Source organism: Coregonus lavaretus (genome assembly GCF_964263955.1).
Source record: "Coregonus lavaretus genome assembly, chromosome: 36".
Taxonomy (NCBI): Eukaryota; Metazoa; Chordata; class Actinopteri; order Salmoniformes; family Salmonidae; genus Coregonus; species Coregonus lavaretus.
Genome location: NC_140023.1, coordinates 22,898,047 through 22,918,745, shown reverse-complemented (window position 1 = coordinate 22,918,745; position 20,699 = coordinate 22,898,047). Strand labels below are relative to the sequence as shown.

Sequence of the window (20,699 nt, the reverse complement as noted above, 5' to 3'; positions counted from 1 at the left end):
CAGTTGCAGTTATTTCCCCTTTAATACGCTGTCCCCACCAGCCCCAGTAAAATATTCCTGAATAACCCTTGTGTTCACCTTTCCACTTCTGTGAGCCATGATCCAATGAGTCACTGGTGTGTTCTTTCCCAGTTGAAATGGTGCATTTAGTGACACCATGTCCTCTATAGTAAAATGAAATGGGCTGCACTTGGCAGCTGGTTTTACAATGGTATGACTTCATTAATGGCTTTCACAGCTACACGGGTGATAGTGTCTGGGCACATTTTGCTTGCATTATTGACCTCTCCTGTTACTGTACAATATTATAAACTAACTTACAGGATGAAAACAGTGCTTCATGTACATGCAATTAAATGCTACATAACAATTACAGTATAGTAAGTGTATTTGAATTGTTTTGTAATTGTAATGGTTTGAGTATGAACCCAGGAAGATTGATGCGTATCTTAATAAATTAAACTAATCTCGCCCTTTTCTTTTTCTCATTCACACAGAATCATTAGATGAGCTCACCACCATGGTGGTCAAGCTGTTTGGAGAAGTGGAGAACAAGAATGTGCCTATCCCCGTGTTCCCCGAGCACCCCTTCCAGGAGGAGCACCTCAGGGTTTGCTCCTTAGTTTCTTCCCCCAAGAGGAGACATACTCACACGCACAAATAAATATATGGATACACAATCGAATACATACTCCCATGGAAAAGTTGTGCAACTGAAGTACTTTTCGTTGTCTCAATTCAAATATCTCATTCCTAATTTTCCTTCATAGCAATTCTACAAAGTGGTACCTATCAAGGACATTAGGAACCTGTATGTGACGTTCCCCATCCCAGACCTGCAGAAGTACTACAAGTCCAACCCAGGCCACTACCTGGGCCACCTGATAGGCCACGAGGGCCCAGGGAGCCTGCTGTCTGAGCTCAAATCCAAAGGTAGGCCAGAGGGCTGTGATAAAGAGAATCTCAGTTTAAGATTTAGGGCTTGATAGAATGGTAGAAAACCGCAGCTTCCGCTCAGCCCAGGCAAACCTCTTCTCGGTCCTGGCACCCCAATGTTGGAACCAGCTTCCCCCTGAAGCTAGGACAGAAGAGTCCCTGCCCATCTAACGAAAATGGCTGAAACCCTACCTCTTCTTAAATAATCCCACAGCAACACTTTCACACATTTTTACTAGTACTGACAGCTAAAAATGTACTTAATATGACTGAGATAGGTGGTTGTCCCACTTAGAGATCTTAAGATGAATGCGATAACTAAGTTGCTATGGACCCTCTGCTAAATGACTAAAATGTTAATGTAGAAATATCCTAAATTCCTTTTTTTATTTTTGTAACAGTCAAGGGTCTATACTGCTGAATATGTGTAGAAGTGTTTGTATTTGAATTGATAATGGGAGCTGTGCCCTTTTCTTCTTCTTCAGGCTGGGTAAACACGCTAGTCGGAGGCCAGAAAGAGGGAGCCAAAGGCTTCATGTTCTTCATCATCAATGTGGACCTGACAGAGGAGGGACTCTGTAAGCATTAGGATCTCAGGGATTGTGTTTGATTTTGTGTGTGCTTTGTTTGTGTGTATGTGCCCACACCCTCATGACAGAAAGCTGTCTGTGTGTGGTTTACAGTACATTCGGAAAGTATTCAGACCCCTTGACTTTTTCCACATTCTGCTACGTTGCAGCCTTTTCTAAAATTGATTAAATTAAACAAATTCCACATCAATCTACACACTACCCCATAATGACAAAGTGAAAACATGTTTTTAGAAATGTTTGCTAATTTATTAAAAATAGAAAACAAATACCTTATTTACATAAGGATTCAGACCCTTTGCTATGAGACTCGAAATTGAGCTCGGGTGCATCCTGTTTCTATTGATAATCCTTGATGTTTCTACAACTTGATTGGAGTCCACATGTGGTAATTTTAAATTGATTGGACATGATTTGAAAAGGCACACACCTGCCTATATAAGGTCCCACAGTTGACAGTGCATGTCAGAGCAAAAGGCATGAGGTTGAAGGAATTGTCCAAAGAGCTCCGAGATGACAGGATTGTGTTGAGGCACAGATATGGGGAAGGGTACCAAAATAATTCTGCAGCATTGAAAGTCCCCAAGAACCCACTGGCCTCCATCATTCTTAAATGGAAGAAGTTCGGAACCACCAAGACTCTTCCTAGAGCTGGCCGCCCGGCCAAACTGAGCAATCGGGGGAGAAGGGCCTTGGTCAGGGAGGTGACTCTGACAGAGCTCCAGAGTTCCTCTGTGGAGATGGTTGACCTTCTGAAAGGTTCTCCCATCTCTGCAGCACTCCACCAATCAGGTCTTTATGGTAGAGTGGCCAGACGGAAGCCACTCCTCAGTAAAAGGCACATGACAGCCCGCTTGGAGTTTTCCAAAAGGCACCTAAAGGACTCCGACCATGAGAAACAAGACTCTCTGGTCTGATGAAACCAAGATTGAACTCTTTGTCCTGAATGCCAAGCGTCACGTCTGGAGGAAACCTGGCACCATCCCTACGGGATGCTGTGGGGATGTTGTTCAGCGGAAGGGACTGGGAGACTAGTCAGGATTGAGGGAAAGATGAACAGAGCAAAGTACAGAGATCCTTGATGAAAACCTGCTCCAGAGCGCTCAGGACAACAGACTGGGACAACGACCCTATAACGACCCTAAGCGCACAGCCAAGACAACGCAGGAGTGGTTTCGGGACAAGTCTCTGAATGTCCTTGAGTGGCCCAGTTAGAGCCCGGACTTGAACATGATCGAACATCTCTGGAGAGACCTGAAAAATAGCTGTGCAGCGACGCTCCACATCCAACCTGACAGAGCTTGAGAGGATCTCACCAAATACAAGTGTGCCAAGTATGTAGCGTCATACCCAAGTCTGCCAAAGGTGCTTCAACAAAGTTCTGGGTCAAGGGTCTGAATTATGTAAATGTGATATTTCTGTTTCTTTAAAAAAAATGTCTAAACCTGTTTTTGCTTTGTCATTATGGGGTATTTTGTGTAGATTGATGAGGGGGAAAAACAATTTAATCAATTTTAGAATAAGGCTGTAACGTAAACAAAATGTGGAAAAAGTCAAGGGGTCTGAATACTTTCCGAATGCACTGTATGTTCTGTTTCAACCATGTGCGCTGAAATGTCATTTGTCTCTGTAGTGCACGTGGATGACATCATCTTCCACATGTTCCAGTACATCCAGAAGCTGCGCACGAAGGGGCCTCAGGAGTGGGTCTTCGAGGAGTGCAAGGTAAATACTGCACTGTAGTACCACTCACTCCTAGTCTCTGAGCTCAGTCTAGTTTCTGAGTGGCAGGTAGCCTAGGGGTTAAGAGCTTTGTGCCAGTAACTGAAAAGTCGCTGGTTCCAATCTGAGCCGACTAGTTGAAAAATCTGTCCATGTGCCCTTGATCAAGGGACATAACCCTAATTGCTCCTATAAGTCGCTCTGGATAAGCGCATCTGCTAAAATGACTATAAGCTACTCACTATCTTAGTAGCCAGTGTATGTGCTGTCAGGAAACAATCATGCATGTATAGTCCTTTTTACAAAACCAAAATAAAGTCAGGACCAAGACTAAGACTCAAATCGTCTTTTTGTTGGCCTCATAGTTAAACCTCTGGTGTATTTAACAGAACACGTGGATGACATCTGAATTGTCTTTTTGTAAGTGTTGCTCAATCCTCTGTTGTATGTAATAGTACTGTATTTGCATGTGATTGACATGTGACTTGTCTCTCCTCCGCAGGACTTAAACACAGTGGCCTTCAGGTTCAAGGACAAGGAGCGGCCTCGTGGCTACACCTCCAAAGTGTCTGGATTACTGCACGTAGGTGGTGCTCTCTCCATTTCTTAAGGTCGTCTCTACGGTGATGCACTGCAGCTCCGTGGCTCTGTTTGATGACAATGATGTCATCAGACTGCCTTGTCTGCCAGTCTCTTATTTTGTGGGAAAAGATTCAGCGGACTCAGCCCCAGTCTAAATTAAACTGCCATTCCTGCTAGAGTCAAAATATTACTATGGTAGCAAGGCAGTCATAGAGGAGGGTAGGTTGTCCAGTGTCTGTTGGTTTTCATTCCTCTGTGTTAATCTTCTTCTTTTTTTAAATAAGCAGAGCACCAGTTCTGAGCTCCAGTGAACTGTGTTCCCCTGCACGTGTTAGTCAAATGCCTCCCCCATTGTTAGCATGTAAACTTTTTTTGTCCTCTGTTTTGCAGTACTACCCTCTGGAGGAGATCCTAGCAGCAGAGTACCTGCTGGAAGACTTCAGGCCAGACCTGATAGAGATGGTGCTGGACAAGCTGAAGCCAGAATACGTCAGGTTAGTTCCAGCTCTTTCCCAGGTCACTAACCGTGTTTGCTCTACTCTCCTATACCCTTTTCACACTATCATGCCGACCCAGACCATACTGTACTGGCTTTTTTTATTCTGTTTTCACATTCTTCTTTCCAGCATAGTTTCAGCAACTGTGGCGGATGCATAATCAAACCAGCGCAGTCCAGATTGGCTCAGTGTTGCAAGGGTACCAGCGCTCCACTCAACTAAGAATACACGCCTATGACACTTCTGTTTGAAGAGCCTTTTGATAAACACGTTTGTAATGTCCTTGAAAAAGAGTACATCCAGCAACTATCTACACTATATATACAAAAGTATGTGGACACCCCTTCAAATTAGTGGATTCGGCTATTTCAGCCACACCCATTGCTGACGGGTATATAAAATCGAGCACACAGCCATGCAATCTCCATAGACTCATCTGGGTTTGGCTACATGCCTGAATGCATTGTGCCAACTGTAAAGTTGGGTGGAGGAGGAATAATGGTCTGGGGTTATTTTTCATGGTTCGGGCTAGGCCCCTTAGTTCCAGTGAAGGTAAATCTTAACGGTACAGCATACAGTGACATTCTAGACGATTCTGTGCTTCCAAATTTGTGGCAACAGTTTGGGGAAGGCCCTTTCCTGTTTCAGCATGACACTGCCCCCGTGCACAAAGCGAGGTCCATACAGAAATAGTTTGTCAAGATCAGTGTGGAAGAACTTGACTGGCCTGCACAGAGCCCTGACCTCAACCCCATCGAACACCTTTGTGATGAATTGGAACGCTGATTGCGAGCCAGGCCTAATCGCCCAACATCAGTGCCCGACCTCACAAATGCTCATGTGACTGAATGGAAGCAAGTCCCCGCAGCAATGTTCCAACATCTAGTGGAAAGCCTTCCCAGAAGACTGGAGGCTGTTATAGCAGCAAAGGGGGGGGGGACATCTCCATATTAATGCCCCTGATTTTGTAATGAGACGAGCAGTTGTCCACATACTTTTGGTCATGTAGTGTTTATATGGATATCTCAATGAAATGCAGAGGAATACTTTTATTTGAATCATTCTCCTTTCCTACATTGCCTCTTTCAGTGGACTTGGCAGGATAAGCTTTTTTCTACCTAGCTTTGAAAATGCCAGTATCTCACTGTGATGTTTGAAATAAGTACACCTCGGTTACAAACATTCAGATACCACGACACTGTTCTGCTGACGCTGCCTGAACATGAACTGAGTCAACTTGAATAACAAACAACCAAGGTCATACATGTTGTCACACAACCATTAGGCTAGGAGTGGAACTATTCAGTCATGTCATTAACCATACAGGCATGTAGGGGTACAGAGACTCAATCTAAATATGACCTTTAGTGATTTAAAATTTCCCATTACACACTCCGTTTAGTCATTCTCATGGCAAATTTACCTTAAAGGCCCAATGTAGTCAATGTGATTTTCATGTGTTTTATATATATTTACACAGTGAGGTTGGAATAATTCTGTGAAAATGATAATGCCCTTTTAGTGTAAGACCTGTTTGAAAAGACAGCTTGAAACTTCAGCCTGTCTTGGTGGATGGAGTTTTGGCCTGCTTGGTGACATCACCAGTTAATAGACCAATAAGAAAGAGTTCCAAACCTCTCTGTCAATAACAGCTAGTTTTCAGTTTTCCCCTCCCCACTCAGACCACTCCCAGACGGTCCTAGCTACAGTGAGGGAAAAAAGTATTTGATCCCATGCTGATTTTGTACGTTTGCCCACTGACAAAGACATGATCAGTCTATAATTTTAATGGTAGGTTTATTTGAACAGTGAGACAGAATAACAACAACAAAAATCCAGAAAAACGCATGTCAAAAATTGTATAAATTGATTTGCATTTTTAGGAGGGAAATACGTATTTGACCCCTCTGCAAAACATGACTTAGTACTTGGTGGCAAAACCCTTGTTGGCAATCACAGAGGTCAGACGTTTCTTGTAGTTGGCCACCAGGTTTGCACACATCTCAGAAGGGATTTTGTCCCACTCCTCTTTGCAGATCTTCTCCAAGTCATTAAGGTTTCGAGGCTGACGTTTGGCAACTCGAACCTTCAGCTCCCTCAACAGATTTTCTATGGGATTAAGGTCTGGAGACTGGCTAGGCCACTCCAGGACCTTAATGTGCTTCTACTTGAGCCACTCCTTTGTTGCCTTGGCCGTGTGTTTTGGGTCATTGTCATGCTGGAATACCCATCCACAACCCATTTTCATTGCCCTGGCTGAGGGAAGGAGGTTCTCACCCAAGATTTGACGGTACATGGCCCCATCCATCGTCCCTTTGATGCGGTGAAGTTGTCCTGTCTCCTTAGTAGAAAAACACCCCCAAAGCATAATGTTTCCACCTCCATGTTTGACGGTGGGGATGGTGTTCTTGGGGTCATAGGCAGCATTCCTCCTCCTCCAAACACGGTGAGTTGAGTTGATGCCAAAGAGCTCGATTTTGGTCTCATCTGACCACAACACTTTCACCCAGTTCTCCTCTGAATCATTCAGATGTTCATTGGCAAACTTCAGACGGGCATGCATATGTGCTTTCTTGAGCAGGGGGACCTTGCGGGTGCTGCAGGATTTCAGTCCTTCATGGCGTAGTGTGTTACCAATTGTTTTCTTGGTGACTATGGTTCCAGCTGCCTTGAGATCATTGACAAGATCCTCCCGTGTAGTTCTGGGCTGATTCCTCACCGTTCTCATGATCATTGCAACTCCATGAGGTAAGATCTTGCATGGAGCCCCAGGCCGAGGGAGATTGACAGTTATTTTGTGTTTCTTCCATTTGCGAATAATCGCACCAACTGTTGTCACCTTCTTACCAAGCTGCTTGGCGATGGTCTTGTAGCCCATTCCAGCCTTGTGTAGGTCTACAATCTTGTCCCTGACATCCTTGGAGAGCTCTTTGGTCTTGGCCATGGTGGAGAGTTTGGAATCTGATTGATTGCTTCTGTGGACAGGTGTCTTTTATACAGGTAACAAGCTGAGATTAGGAGCACTCCCTTTAAGAGTGTGCTCCTAATCTCAGCTCATTACCTGTATAAAAGACACCTGGGAGCCAGAAATCTTTCTGATTGAGAGGGGGTCAAATACTTATTTCCCTCATTAAAATGCAAATCAACTTATAACATTTTTCACATGCGTTTTTCTGGATTTTGTTGTTATTCTGTCTCTCACTGTTCAAATAAACATACCATTACAATTATAGACTGATCATTTCTTTGTCAGGTGAGCAAACATACAAAATCAGCAGGGGATCAAATACTTTTTGCTAAGAAAATTTGTATTTTTTTTATTTATGAACATTTTAATTTAGCAAAATCACAGTAAGGTATTTAATTGTTACCCTGAAATGATTTGATATTGAGAAAGAAACTGCATTGGACCTTTAACATTCACCTAAACTTCCCACTGTTGAATTAAGAGAACTTTCAGAAACTGTTGAACCTGAATCCATGGGGAGCTCAATAACACATTCTGCAGTATTACTACCACCACAGTCACTACTACTCTACTTAAGTCACTACTATTGGCATCCTACAAATAGAACACTGATATAGAAAGGGCTATGGAAGGCACTCGCGCTGATGTCATAAGGTCGGCTACAAATCTAGCGTAGGCCACACGGAAAATGGAGTGTCTGACTCTAAACCGATCTGACAAGGGGGTTTATACATGCTAATAATGAGACCTGTCTCTCATCCTCTCCCTGCAGAGTGGCAGTTGTCTCAAAGTCGTTTGAAGGGCAGACAGACAAGACGGAGGAATGGTATGGGACGCACTACAAACAGGAGCCCATCTCTGAGGAAGTCCTCAAGGTGAGACTGAAATGCATTCAAACTCGACAGCTTTTCTATATACCCATCACCCTGTGGGTGCATCTCAGAAGTCTTTCTTTGATTTCTCACGTCCTCTCCTTGCCTCATCCTCGAAACACATTGTAGGAGAAGATCGGCTGTTCCTCTTCTCGGACCTTCTCCTTCAATGCATTTTCAGTAGGAGGAACGGAAACAAGGAATAGAGGACAGATTTGAGATTCAGATCTGACTGGGCGTCTTTTTAAATCGTCCATTGGCAATGCTTAAATTGGCAATCTGCGATTACATTTGAGTAATTTACCAGACGCTCTTATCCAGAGCGACTTAGTTAGTGAGTGCATACATGTTCATACTGGCCCCCCGTGGGAAACGAACCCACAACCCTGGCGTTGCAAATGCCATGCTCTACCATCTGAGCTACAGGGGACCGTATAAAAGATGCTCAAAGTTGACCTATTTTGCATACCCCACCATGCCATGAGACATCCATGTCTTCATCACTGGAAAATATAAATGGTTGAGATATCATTTAAAAGCTTACAAACAGGGTTGTCAAACTATTTTATATATTAATATTTTTTTTCATATTCGCATATGTTGTAGTTTAGGACCTATTTTACATCATCTAAGGTGTTTGTGTTGTGCCCATCGGTTGAGACGCAACATGCTCTTACAGGGTAGGTGTCATGTTTTGGCTGATAAATGTACTAAAAAGGGTAATACAATTTTACATTTCAACTTTCAAATGGTACCACAAAGATGGTTGAAGGTCCACACATCAGAATGTTGACTTGAATGGGAATATGTTGTTTTAAATTAGTGTCAAGCCTCCATAAGAAACCTATTGAAATAATATAGGAAATAAAAAAGACATGAACACCATCTTTGTTGTAGTAATTAGAAGTTTATATTTCAATTTCAATGGTGTATCAGCTAAACTGCAGTGGTCTGAATGGATAGGTCCATTCTATTAATTATATTTCTATGATTTAAGTGACACCCACCCTGTATTCAAGAGCATGTTGTGTCTCAACTGATAGCGGGCACAACACAACCTCTGATGTGAAGTAGGGTCTAAGCTACAACATGCGAATATTACACAATTCTGACTTCACATATTTTTTGATGATTGATTTTAAAGGTAAGTCCCCCCCCAAAAAAATTTAACATTGTTTTCAAGAAATTATAAAATAGTTTGACAACGCTGTTTTGTAAGCTTTTAAGTTATATCAAACTCAACCTAGCTATATTTTCAAGTGATGAAGATATGGATGTCTCATGGTATGGTGGGGTATGTAAAATGGGTCAACATTGAGCACCTATATCTCCTGAATTTTTTGGCATTCAGGTTTTAATAAAAATCACTTTCTGACCACCTCTTCCATGGCCAGACATGTATGGAAAGTTTTGTTTAAATCAAAAGGGATGCTGTCAAAAAGTGATTGATTTCAAATGGATTTAGCCTATAATGAAAAATAATGTGACCGTTGAAATGAAGAACGCAATCTGCTTTCTCGTAACCTGTAGCTATTTACTTAAGTAGCTAAATAAATAAAAAATAAGAAAATGGTTTTGACAGTATTGGAAATCATGCCGTGGGTATTTCCAAATCTGGTATACTGCCGAACCCTAGTGTGTAGTTGGTTGCCACTGGACAAAGTTGATCCTGTGTCATGTTGAATCTGCCATGGACAGTTTGTCTATAGTTTATTGGCCATAGTTGGATAGATGTGTTGAAGCCTTTAGTCACGTATCAATAAATTCCCTACCCAACCCTCAACTTAGCAAGGAGGACTAGCTAAATCGTCTGTGTTTCAGAAATGGGGAAACGCCAACCTCAATGGCAAGTTCAAGCTGCCCATGAAGAATGAGTTCATTCCCACCAGCTTTGAGATCTACCCTCTGGAGAAGGACTCTCCCTCCGCCCCCACTCTAATCAAGGTAAGGCTCGCTCTGGATAAGAGCGTCTGCTAATTGACTAAAATGTTGTGGTGTTACATTAACAAACAGTTTTTACTTAAATTGCCAAGCAGCTAGACAGAACTGAACGTTTTGCTGCGTGTTTCAAGTGTCTGAATTGGTTCATAAGCTTTCATATGACAATGAGGAAACAGTGTCAGGATTGAGTTGTTAAGTATTTAGTACTGTTGTCAAGGTGTTCTGATCAGAGGATGTACATGGTAACTACTGCTGACAGGTTGGAATCTCTTGTGGAACAACTCTTTTGAGATATTAGCTTCAGTATTACATTTGTGACTGCTGTTCACAACCCAATAATATACAAAAGCAGTTGATATACCTCGTAAAAACAAGTATATGAAGATATCAGGCTGCAGTACTTTTTGCATGCCCTTTCTCCTCAATGGAATCTGCTGCTAATGCTAATGTAACCATGCATTCTTTTTTCTAGGACACTGCTATGAGCAAGGTGTGGTTCAAGCAGGATGACAAGTTTTTCCTACCAAAGGCATGCCTTAACTTTGAGTTCTTCAGGTTGGTAGACAAACCACAGCCCCTGTTCAAGTTTATGAGATGATGATCTGATCAATCGTTTGTATTATTTTCCTCATACAAACTATTGTAGTTATAGGACTCAAATACTGCTATTTCAAATCATATTAGGAAGGACCCCATGGGAACCCACTTGTCCTGCTGATCCCTACCCTTGAATTAATCAATGAATGTATAAGCAACACTGCTACTGTTTGCTTTTCAAGGACAGTGATTTGGAGAGAGATTTCTGGCTGTAAAGTTGTAGCTAACAGTTGATTCATCACTGCCATTTTCTCTACAGCCCGTTTGCGTATGTGGACCCAATACATTGTAACATGGCCTATTTGTACCTGGAGCTCCTCAAGGACTCCCTCAACGAGTATGCATATGCAGCCGAGCTAGCCGGCTTGAACTATGACCTCCAAAATACCATCTATGGGATGTATGTAAGTATCCACATTTCCCATCGCCGCCGCGACCCCAAACCCACCTGTTCCTCCCTCGTGCATTCTCAACCTGGGCCTTCGTATCAGCCCTGGCTGCATCATCCTCTTCATCTTTCCTTTCTCCCTCCTCCCTCCCTCGAACCGCCTCGTCGGAAAAGCTAGACTTGACAGCTTGAGGCTCTGAGTGTGGAAGACTGGCTGTATCTTTTCCGTCTATCTACGCCGTTTGTTTCTGTGTGTGTTAGTCTGTCTGTAGGAAGATGGGGAGGTCCTAGAGCCCCCCTTCCCTTTCTTGTGTCCTGTCCGTTTATGTTCCAACTTGTGGTTTCACTGCAAGGATGGCCAAATGTACAGTCGTGGTCAAAAGTTTTGAGAATGACACATGTATTGGTCTTCACAAAGTTTGCTGCCTCATTGTTTTTAGATATTTTTGTCAGATGTTACTATGGTATACTGAAGTATAATTACAAGCATTCCATAAGTGTCAAAGGCTTTTATTGACAATTACATTAAGTTTATGCAAAGAGTCAATATTTGCAGTGTTGACCCTTATTTTTCAAGACCTCTGCAATCCGCCCCCTGGCATGCTGTCAATTAACTTCTGGGCCACATCCTGACTGATGGCAGCCCATTCTTGCATAATCAATGCTTGGAGTTTGTCCGAATTTGTGGGTTTTTGTTTGTCCACCCGCCTCTTGAGGATTGACCACAAGTTCTCAATGGGATTAAGGTCTGGGGAGTTTCCTGGCCATGGACCCAAAATGTTGATGTTTTGTTCCCCGAGCCACTTAGTTATCACTTTTGCCTTATGGCAAGGTGCTCCATCATGCTGGGAAAGGCATTGGTCGTCACTAAACTGTTCTTGGATGGTTGGGAGAAGTTGCTCTCGGAGGATGTGTTGGTACCATTCTTTATTCATGGCTGTGTTCTTTGGCAAAATTGTGAGTGAGCCCACTCCCTTTGCTGAGAAGCAACCCCACACATGAATGGTCTCAGGATGCTTTACTGTTGGCATGACACAGGACTGATGGTAGCGCTCACCTTGTCTTCGCCGGACAAGCTTTTTTCCGGATGCCCCAAACAATCGGAAAGGGGATTCATCAGAGAAAATGACTTTACCCCAGTCCTCAGCAGTCCAATCCCTGTACCTTATGCAGAATATCAGTCTGTCCCTGATGTTTTTCCTGGAGAGAAGTGGCTTCCTCGCTGCCCTTCTTGACACCAGGCCATCCTCCAAAAGTATTTGCCTCACTGTGCGTGTAGATGCACTCACACCTGCCTGTTGCTATTCCTGAGCAAGATCTGCACTGGTGGTGCCCCGATCCCGCAGCTGAATCAACTTTAGGAGATGGTCCTGGCGCTTGCTGGACTTTCTTGGGCGCCCTGAAGCCTTCTTCACAACATTTGAACCTCTCTCCTTGAAGTTCTTGATGATCCGATAAATGGTTGATTTAGGTGCAATCTTACTAGCAGCAATATCCTTGCCTGTGAAGCCCTTTTTGTGCAAAGCAATGATGACGGCACGTGTTTCCTTGCAGGTAACCATGGTTAACAGAGGAAGAACAAATATTTCAAGCACCACCCTCCTTTTAAAGCTTCCAGTCTGTTATTCTAACTCAATCAGCATGACAGAGTGATCTCCAGCCTTGTCCTCGTCAACACTCTCACCTGTGTTAACGAGAGAATCACTGACATGATGTCAGCTGGTCCTTTTGTGGCAGGGCTGAAATGCAGTGGAAATGTTTTTTGGGGATTTTCATTTTCATGGCAAAGAGGGACTTTGCAATTAATTGCAATTCATCTGATCACTCTTCATAACATTCTGGAGTATATGGAAATTGCCATCATATAAACTGAGGCAGCAGACTTTGTGAAAATTAATATTTGTATCATTCTCAACTTTTGACCACGACTGTAGTCTTCAAGGAATGCTGTTTAACTGATATGAAGTTGAACATCAACTATTCATTTATCCAATACTTATCTGACAACAGAGTAAGTTCAACTGATCAGGTCTGCATTAAAATATGAACTATAATATCAGCAGACTGCCTGTTTTGAAGGACACGTTTGGCCCCGTTGATTTCACTGAATCACTCCCAAAACACACCCCAACTAATACACCTAGATAGAACTTCATACATTCTCTCACATTTTGTTGATTTATTTTAATGCATCTTTGGCATCCATTTTGAAATTCTCATTACTGTCAATGTCAGCCAGATAGTAGAACAGTACGGGTCTCCTTCACAAGTCCTAAAGGAATAAAGCCAAAAACAATGTATAGGTACTGTAAATTCTGCTGACTCATGATCCCAATAGCAAGTTAGAGACTGGAGCTGGCATTGTACGTATAGCTAATAGCGTTCGAAAGCTCCTTCCAATTTGTCCTCAAACTATCTTCATATCGCTTAGTATTGGAATTAGGTTTTGCTATGTGTTTGTTTTAATGGCGAATCGAGATGCGCAATGATGCTTGTCTTCTATCGTACACACTCTGTCCCTGTCTAGCTTTGGTTTGTGGTGGTTTGGTTTGACTCTAACTAACTCATTTTACTCCTCTCACATGTCTAACATCCAAACTAAGCTTACTTCTGTCATACAGTATCTTATGTGTGGAGAATGAAGCATAGTCCTAGTCATGAGGATATTTTGCCTGCTTGTTAGAAGTTATCCACTACTGTTATGTGATATCAACGTCATAAATAAGAGACTACCTAAGAATAGGATTATACATTTTATAGGCTAATCCCTCATGGGTTGATGCTACATGCTTTTAATTCTCCATTCCATCCAATCACACATACAGTGAGGGGAAAACAAGTATTTGATCCCCTGCTGATTTTGTATGTTTGCCCACTGACAAAGAAATTATCAGTCTATAATTTTAATGTTAGGTTTATTTGAACAGTGAGAGACAGAATAACAACAAAAAAATCCAGAAAAACACCTTTATGATAGGGTGGTTTTCTCTATATTAAGCTTTTCCAAGCTTTAGGAGGAATAGAGTTGAGTCGGCACAAACTAGCTGGGGACTCATCAAGGGTAATGATGTTGGAAGAGATTTAGAGTTAACTGGTGTCAGTGTGTGTCAGGGAGAACGAGAGAGGGGAGGTAGAGGGTGACTACGAGAGCTAAACGCTGTAGCCTGATGGTATTTCCGATTCATGAAGGCGCCTGAAGGTTTGGATGATAGTGCAAAGCAGAGCTTCATATAACCTTGACTGGGCTCTGCCTAAGCACTGTGTGGTTGGTTTGATACATTTACACGGACATACTACAGTCACATGCATGCACACACCACTCACTGGATCACTTATTGTTAGCTTGTCACAGATCTGGATGAATAAGGGGAAATGCATTTGCAGTAGATGGTAATGAGTAATGCTTGCTATGTAGAGAGTTGAGTAGTTGGCTACAGACCCATAAAATGTTCATTGCAGTGGCAGCAATGCCGGGTTGGCACCCTGTGCTAACGAGCTAGTGTGTATAACGAGCTAGTGTGTGATGCCACAGTCATTAGCGTGGATGCTAGCGCGGTCAGTGACAGTCACGGTAGAGGAACGTCATGGCCCAGCCTGCCTCCCTCTGCTGTGTGTGAGGGGCCATTTCACAGACTGTGCTCAGGACTCAGCCAGCACTCAGTGTCCCCTTTGACAGAAAGTGGTTAGCGTTACACTGAGGAGAGTCAGTGTCCTAGAGGAAGGGGAAGGAGGGGAGGTTTAGGAGGGTGGTCTAAAAATAATACTACCTTTTTAGTTTCCCTAACCGATGGGGCTGTTTATTAATCCGCACACACATTTTACTGTTCTTTCCTACAGGTTCTATGCCACATCAAGTTATGTTCACCTTTTATCTCTCCCACCCTCTTCCTTCCATCTCCTTCCCACAGCTCTCAGTGAAGGGTTACAATGACAAGCAGCACATCCTGCTGAAGAAGATCATTGAGAAGATGGCTGCGTTTGAGATTGATGAGAAACGCTTTGACATCATCAAGGAAGCGGTAAGCTGAGCCCCACCCCCCAGTTTAAAACTGTTCTCAGGCTATGATATCATAATGGATCGAAGCTGATGCTGGTTTTTGACTCTGTGGTTCTGATATTGTTTGACCCCATGGCACACCAAAACTATCCTTGAAATGTGTTTGACTCCTGATATGACTGGGCTGAACGTTGATCCCTGGTTTCCCTTTGACCCCTCCTCCAGTATATGAGGTCGCTGAACAACTTCAGGGCGGAGCAACCCCATCAGCATGCCATGTACTACCTGCGTCTGCTGATGACAGAGGTGGCCTGGACCAAAGACGAGCTCAAGGAGGCTCTGGACGGTGAGCCGTTCTCTCTCTATCTCTCACACACATCCCTACACACGCGGGCATGCGTACGTACGTATGTACGTACATACCCGCGCACACACACACACTCCTCCCTTCCTATCTCTCCCCCACTCTCATTTGAATACTGAGCCAGTTTGAGCTCCTCCCTGAGCTGCAGTAATTTCTCTGCAGTGAAAATCTTACCGTAGGAAGAGGAGGCTGTACTGTTTGTACGTTCAGTACATTGGGTTCACAATGGAGCCTCGTCCTGTGTATCACTTGAGGCTGAGTTTACCTTGGGGAAAAGACAGCATTTCTGTCTGTTATCATTATTACCAAAAATAAACGTGTCCCTATTTCACCTGCCTAGTGCTAGGGCTGTGACGATACCAGTATCGCAATATGTTTTCCATGTCAAAAAGGAAGACCAAACTCGTTGTTTTTTTAGAAAAACCTGCCCTATGTAAAATATTGTGTGCTATAGCTTGGAAAATAAATCAATGTGACTCTGGGTGACAAATAACTGCTCACTTTAATAATGGAACACTGGTCACTTTAATAATATTTACATACTGTTTTACCCATTTCATATGTATATACTGTATTCTAGCCAAGTCCATCCTATTCAACTATTGTTGTACATACAGTGCCTTCGGAAAGTATTCAGACCTCTTGACTTTTTCCACATTTTGTTACGTTACAGCCTTATTCCAAAGTTAATTACATAGTTTTTCCCCCCTCATCAATCTACACACAACACCCCATAAAGACAAAGCAAAAATAGGTTTTTAGACATTTTTGCAAATGTATTTAAAATAAAAAAACTATCATATTTACATAAATATATTCAGACCCTTTACTCAGTACCTTGTTGAAGCACCTTTGGCAGCGATTACAGCATCGAGTCTTTTTGGGTATGACGCTACAAGCTTGGCACACCTGTATTTGGGAACTTTCTCCCATTCTTCTCTGCAGATCCTCTCATGGTTGGATGGGGAGAATTGCGGCACAGCTATTTTCAGGTCTCTCCAGAGATATTCGATCGGGTTCAAGTCCGGGCTCTGGCTGTGCCACTCGAGGACATTCAGAGACTTGTCCCAAAGCCACTCCTGTGTTGTCTTGGCTGTGTGCTTAGGGTTGTTGTCCTGTTGGAAGGTGAACCTTCGCCCCAGTCTGTTGTCCTGAGCGCTCTGGAGCAGGTTTTCATCAAGGATCTCTCTGCACTTTGCTCCGTTCATCTTTGCCTCGACCCTGACTAGTCTCCCAGTCACTGATGCTGAAAAACATCCCCACAGCATGATGCTGCCTCCACCATGCTTCACCGTAGGGATGGTGCCAGGTTTCCTCCAGGCGTGACACTTGGCATTCAGGCCAAAGAGTTCAATCTTGGTTTCATTCGACCAGAGAATCTTGTTTCTCATGGTCTGAGAGTCTTTAGGTGCCTTTTGGCAAACTCCAAGCGTGAAGCATGGGGGTGGCAACATCATGCTGTGGGGGTGCTTTGCTGCAGGAGGGACTGGTGCACTTCACAAAATAGATGGCATCATGAGGAAGGAAAATTATGTGGATATATTAAAGCAACATCTCAAGACATCAGTCAGGAAGTTAAAGCTTGGTCGCAAATGGGTCTTCCAAATGGACAATGACCCCAAGCATACTTCCAAAGTTGTGCCAAAATGGCTTAAGGACAACAAAGTCAAGGTATTGGAGTGGCCATCACAAAGTCCTGACCTCAATCCTATAGAAAATATGTGGGCAGAACTGAAAAAGCGTTTGCGAGCAAGGAGGCGTACAATCCTGACTCAGTTACACCAGCTCTGTCAGGAGGAATGGGCCAAAATTCACCCAACTTATTGTGGGAAGCTTGTGGAAGGCTACCCTAAACGTTTGACCCAAGTTAAACAATTTAAAGGCAATGCTACCGAATACTAATTGAGTGTATGTAAACTTCTGACCCACGGGGAATGTGATGAAAGAAATAAAGTGGTGACATTTCACATTCTTAAAATAAAGTGGTGATCCGAACTGGAATTTTTACTAGGATTAAATGTTAGGAATTGTGAAAAACTGAGTTGAAATGTATTTGGCTAAGGTGTATGTAAACTTCCGACTTCAACTGTATATACACACAGTACCAGTCAAAAGTTTGGACACACCTACAGTGCCTTTCAAAAGTATTCATCCCCCTTGGCAATTTTCCTATTTTGTTGCATTACAACCTGTAATTTAAATGGATTTTTATTTGGATTTCATGTATTGGACATACACAAAATAGTCCAAATTGGTGAAGTGAAATGAAACGAATAACTTGTTTTAAAGAAATTCAAAAAAATTAATAAGGGAAAAGTGGTGCGTGCATATGTATTCACCCCCTTTGCTATGAAGCCCCTAAATAAGATCTGGTGCAACCAATTACCTTCAGAAATCACATAATTAGTTAGATTGGTGGACTTTATTTATGTGTCACATGATCTGTCACATAATTTCAGTATATATACACCTGTTCTGAAAGGCCCCAGAGTCTGCAACACCACTAAGCAAGGGGCACCACCAAGCAAGCGGCACCATGAAGAACAAGGAGTTCTCCAAACAGGTCAGGGACAAAGTTGTGGAGAAGTACAGATCAGGGTTGGGTTATAAAAAAATATCCGAAACTTTGAACATCCCACGGAGCACCATTTTAAATCCATGATTAAAAAATTTAAAGAATATGGCAGCACAACAAACCTGCCAAGAGAGGGCCGCCCACTAAAAACTCACAGACCAGGCAAGGAGGGCATTAATCAGAGGCAACAGAGACCAAAGATAACCCTGAAGGAGCTGTAAAGCTCCACAGCGGAGATTGGAGTATCTGTCCATAGGACCACTTTAAGCCGTACACTCCACAGAGCTGGGCTTTACGGAAGAGTGGCCAGAAAAAAGAAATTGCTTAAAGAAAAAATAAGCAAACACGTTTGGTGTTCACCAAAAGGCATGTGGGATACTCCCCAAACATATGGAAGAAGGTACTCTGGTCAGATGAGACTAAAATCGAGCTTTTTGGCCATCAAGAAAAACGCTATGTCTGGCGCAAACCCAACACCTCTCATCACCCTGAGAACACCATCCCCACAGTGAAGCATGGTGGTGGCAGCATCATGCTGTGGGGATGTTTTTTAACAGCAGGGACTGGGAAACTGGTCAGAATTGTAGGAATGATGGATGGCGCTAAATACAGGGAAATTCTTGAGGGAAACCTGTTTCAGTCTTCCAGAGATTTGAGACTGGGATGGATGTTCACCTTCCAGCAGGACAATGACCCTAAGCATACTGCTAAAGCAACACTCGAGTGGTTTAAGGGAAATATTTAAATGTCTTGGAATGGCCTAGTCAAAGCCCAGACCTCAATCCAATTGAGAATCTGTGGCATGACTTAAAGATTGCTGTACACCAGCGGAACCCATCCAACTTGAAGGAGCTGGAGCAGTTTTGCCTTGAGGAATAGGCAAAAATCCCAGTGGCTAGATGTGCCAAGCTTATAGAGACATACCCCAAGAGACTTGCAGCTGGAATTGCTGCAAAAGGTGGCTCTACAAAGTATTGACTTTGGGAGGGGTGAATAGTTATGCACGCTCAAGTTTTCTGTTTTTTTCTCTTCTTGTTTCACAGTAACAAATATTTTGCATCTTCAAAGTGGTAGGCATGTTGTATAAATCAAATGATACAAACCCCCCAAAAATCAATTTTAATTCCAGGTTGTAAGGCAACAAAATAGGAAAAATGCCAAGGGGGTGAATACTTTCACAAGCCATGGTACTCATTCAAGGGTTTTTCTTTATTTTTACTATTTATTACATTGTAGAATAAAAGTGAAGACATCAAAACGATGAAATAACACATACAGTGGGGGAAAAAAGTATTTAGTCAGCCACCAATTGTGAACGTTCTCCCACTTAAAAAGATGAGAGGCCTGTAATTTTCATCATAGGTACACGTCAACTATGACAGACAAAATGAGAGAGAAAAAATCCAGAAAATCACATTGTAGGATTTTTAATGAATTTATTTGCAAATTATGGTGGAAAATAAGTATTTGGTCAATAACAAAAGTTTCTCAATATTTTGTTATATACCCTTTGTTGGCAATGACACATGTCAAACGTTTTCTGTAAGTCTTCACAAGTTTTTCACACACTATTTTGGCCCATTCCTCCGTGCAGATCTCCTCTAGAGCAGTGATGTTTTGGGGCTGTCGCTGGGCAACACAGACTTTCAACTCCCTCCAAAGATTTTCTATGGGGTTGAGATCTGGAGACTGGCTAGGCCACTCCAGGACCTTGAAATGCTTCTTACGAAGCCACTCCTTCGTTGCCCGGGCGGTGTGTTTGGGATCATTGTCAAGCTGAAAGACCCAGACACGTTTCATCTTCAATGCCCTTGCTGATGGAAGGAGGTTTTCACTCAAAATCTCACGACACATGGCCCCATTCATTCTTTCCTTTACACGGATCAGTCGTCCTGGTCCCTTTGCAGAAAAACAGCCCCAAAGCATGATGTTTCCACCCCCATGCTTCACAGTAGGTATGGTGTTCTTTGGATGCAACTCAGCATTCTTTGTCCTCCAAACACGACGAGTTGAGTTTTTACCAAAAAGTTCTATTTTGGTTTCATCTGACCATATGACATTCTCCCAATCCTCTTCTGGATCATCCAAATGCACTCTAGCAAACTTCAGACGGGCCTGGACATGTACTGGCTTAAGCAGGGGGACACGTCTGGCACTGCAGGATTTGAGTCCCTGGCGGCGTAGTGTGTTACTGATGGTAGGCTTTGTTACTTTGGTCCCAGCTCTCTGCAGGTCATTCACTAGGTCCCCCCGTGTGGTTCTGGGATTTTTGCTCACTGTTCTTGTGATCATTTTGACCCCACGGGGTGAGATCTTGCGTGGAGCCCCAGATCGAGGGAGATTATCAGTGGTCTTGTATGTCTTCCATTTCCTAATAATTGCTCCCTCAGTTGATTTCTTCAAACCAAGCTGCTTACCTATTGCAGATTCAGTCTTCCCAGCCTGGTGCAGGTCTACAATTTTGTTTATGGTGTCCTTTGACAGCTCTTTGGTCTTGGCCATAGTGGAGTTTGGAGTGTGACTGTTTGAGGTTGTGGACAGGTGTCTTTTATACAGATAACAAGTTCAAACAGGTGCCATTAATACAGGTAACGAGTGGAGGACAGAAGAGCCTCTTAAAGAAGAAGTTACAGGTCTGTGAGAGCCAGAAATCTTGCTTGTTTGTAGGTG

At 43.0% G+C, this 20,699-nt stretch overlaps 1 protein-coding gene across 1 annotated transcript in view; it reads left to right on the top strand.

Annotated features, from left to right (window-relative positions):
- The window catches only part of LOC311110826 (insulin-degrading enzyme-like), a 44,135-nt gene that overhangs the window by 8,168 nt on the left and 15,268 nt on the right, over window positions 1–20,699 (top strand). Inside the window, exons 6-17 of the mRNA XM_084153406.1 lie at window positions 498–610; window positions 771–933; window positions 1,422–1,514; window positions 3,160–3,251; window positions 3,751–3,831; window positions 4,221–4,324; window positions 8,068–8,170; window positions 9,989–10,111; window positions 10,581–10,663; window positions 10,965–11,109; window positions 15,002–15,112; window positions 15,316–15,436. Coding sequence (XP_084009532.1) covers window positions 498–610; window positions 771–933; window positions 1,422–1,514; window positions 3,160–3,251; window positions 3,751–3,831; window positions 4,221–4,324; window positions 8,068–8,170; window positions 9,989–10,111; window positions 10,581–10,663; window positions 10,965–11,109; window positions 15,002–15,112; window positions 15,316–15,436 — 1,332 coding nt within the window. The remainder of the gene's footprint in view (window positions 1–497; window positions 611–770; window positions 934–1,421; window positions 1,515–3,159; window positions 3,252–3,750; window positions 3,832–4,220; window positions 4,325–8,067; window positions 8,171–9,988; window positions 10,112–10,580; window positions 10,664–10,964; window positions 11,110–15,001; window positions 15,113–15,315; window positions 15,437–20,699) is intronic.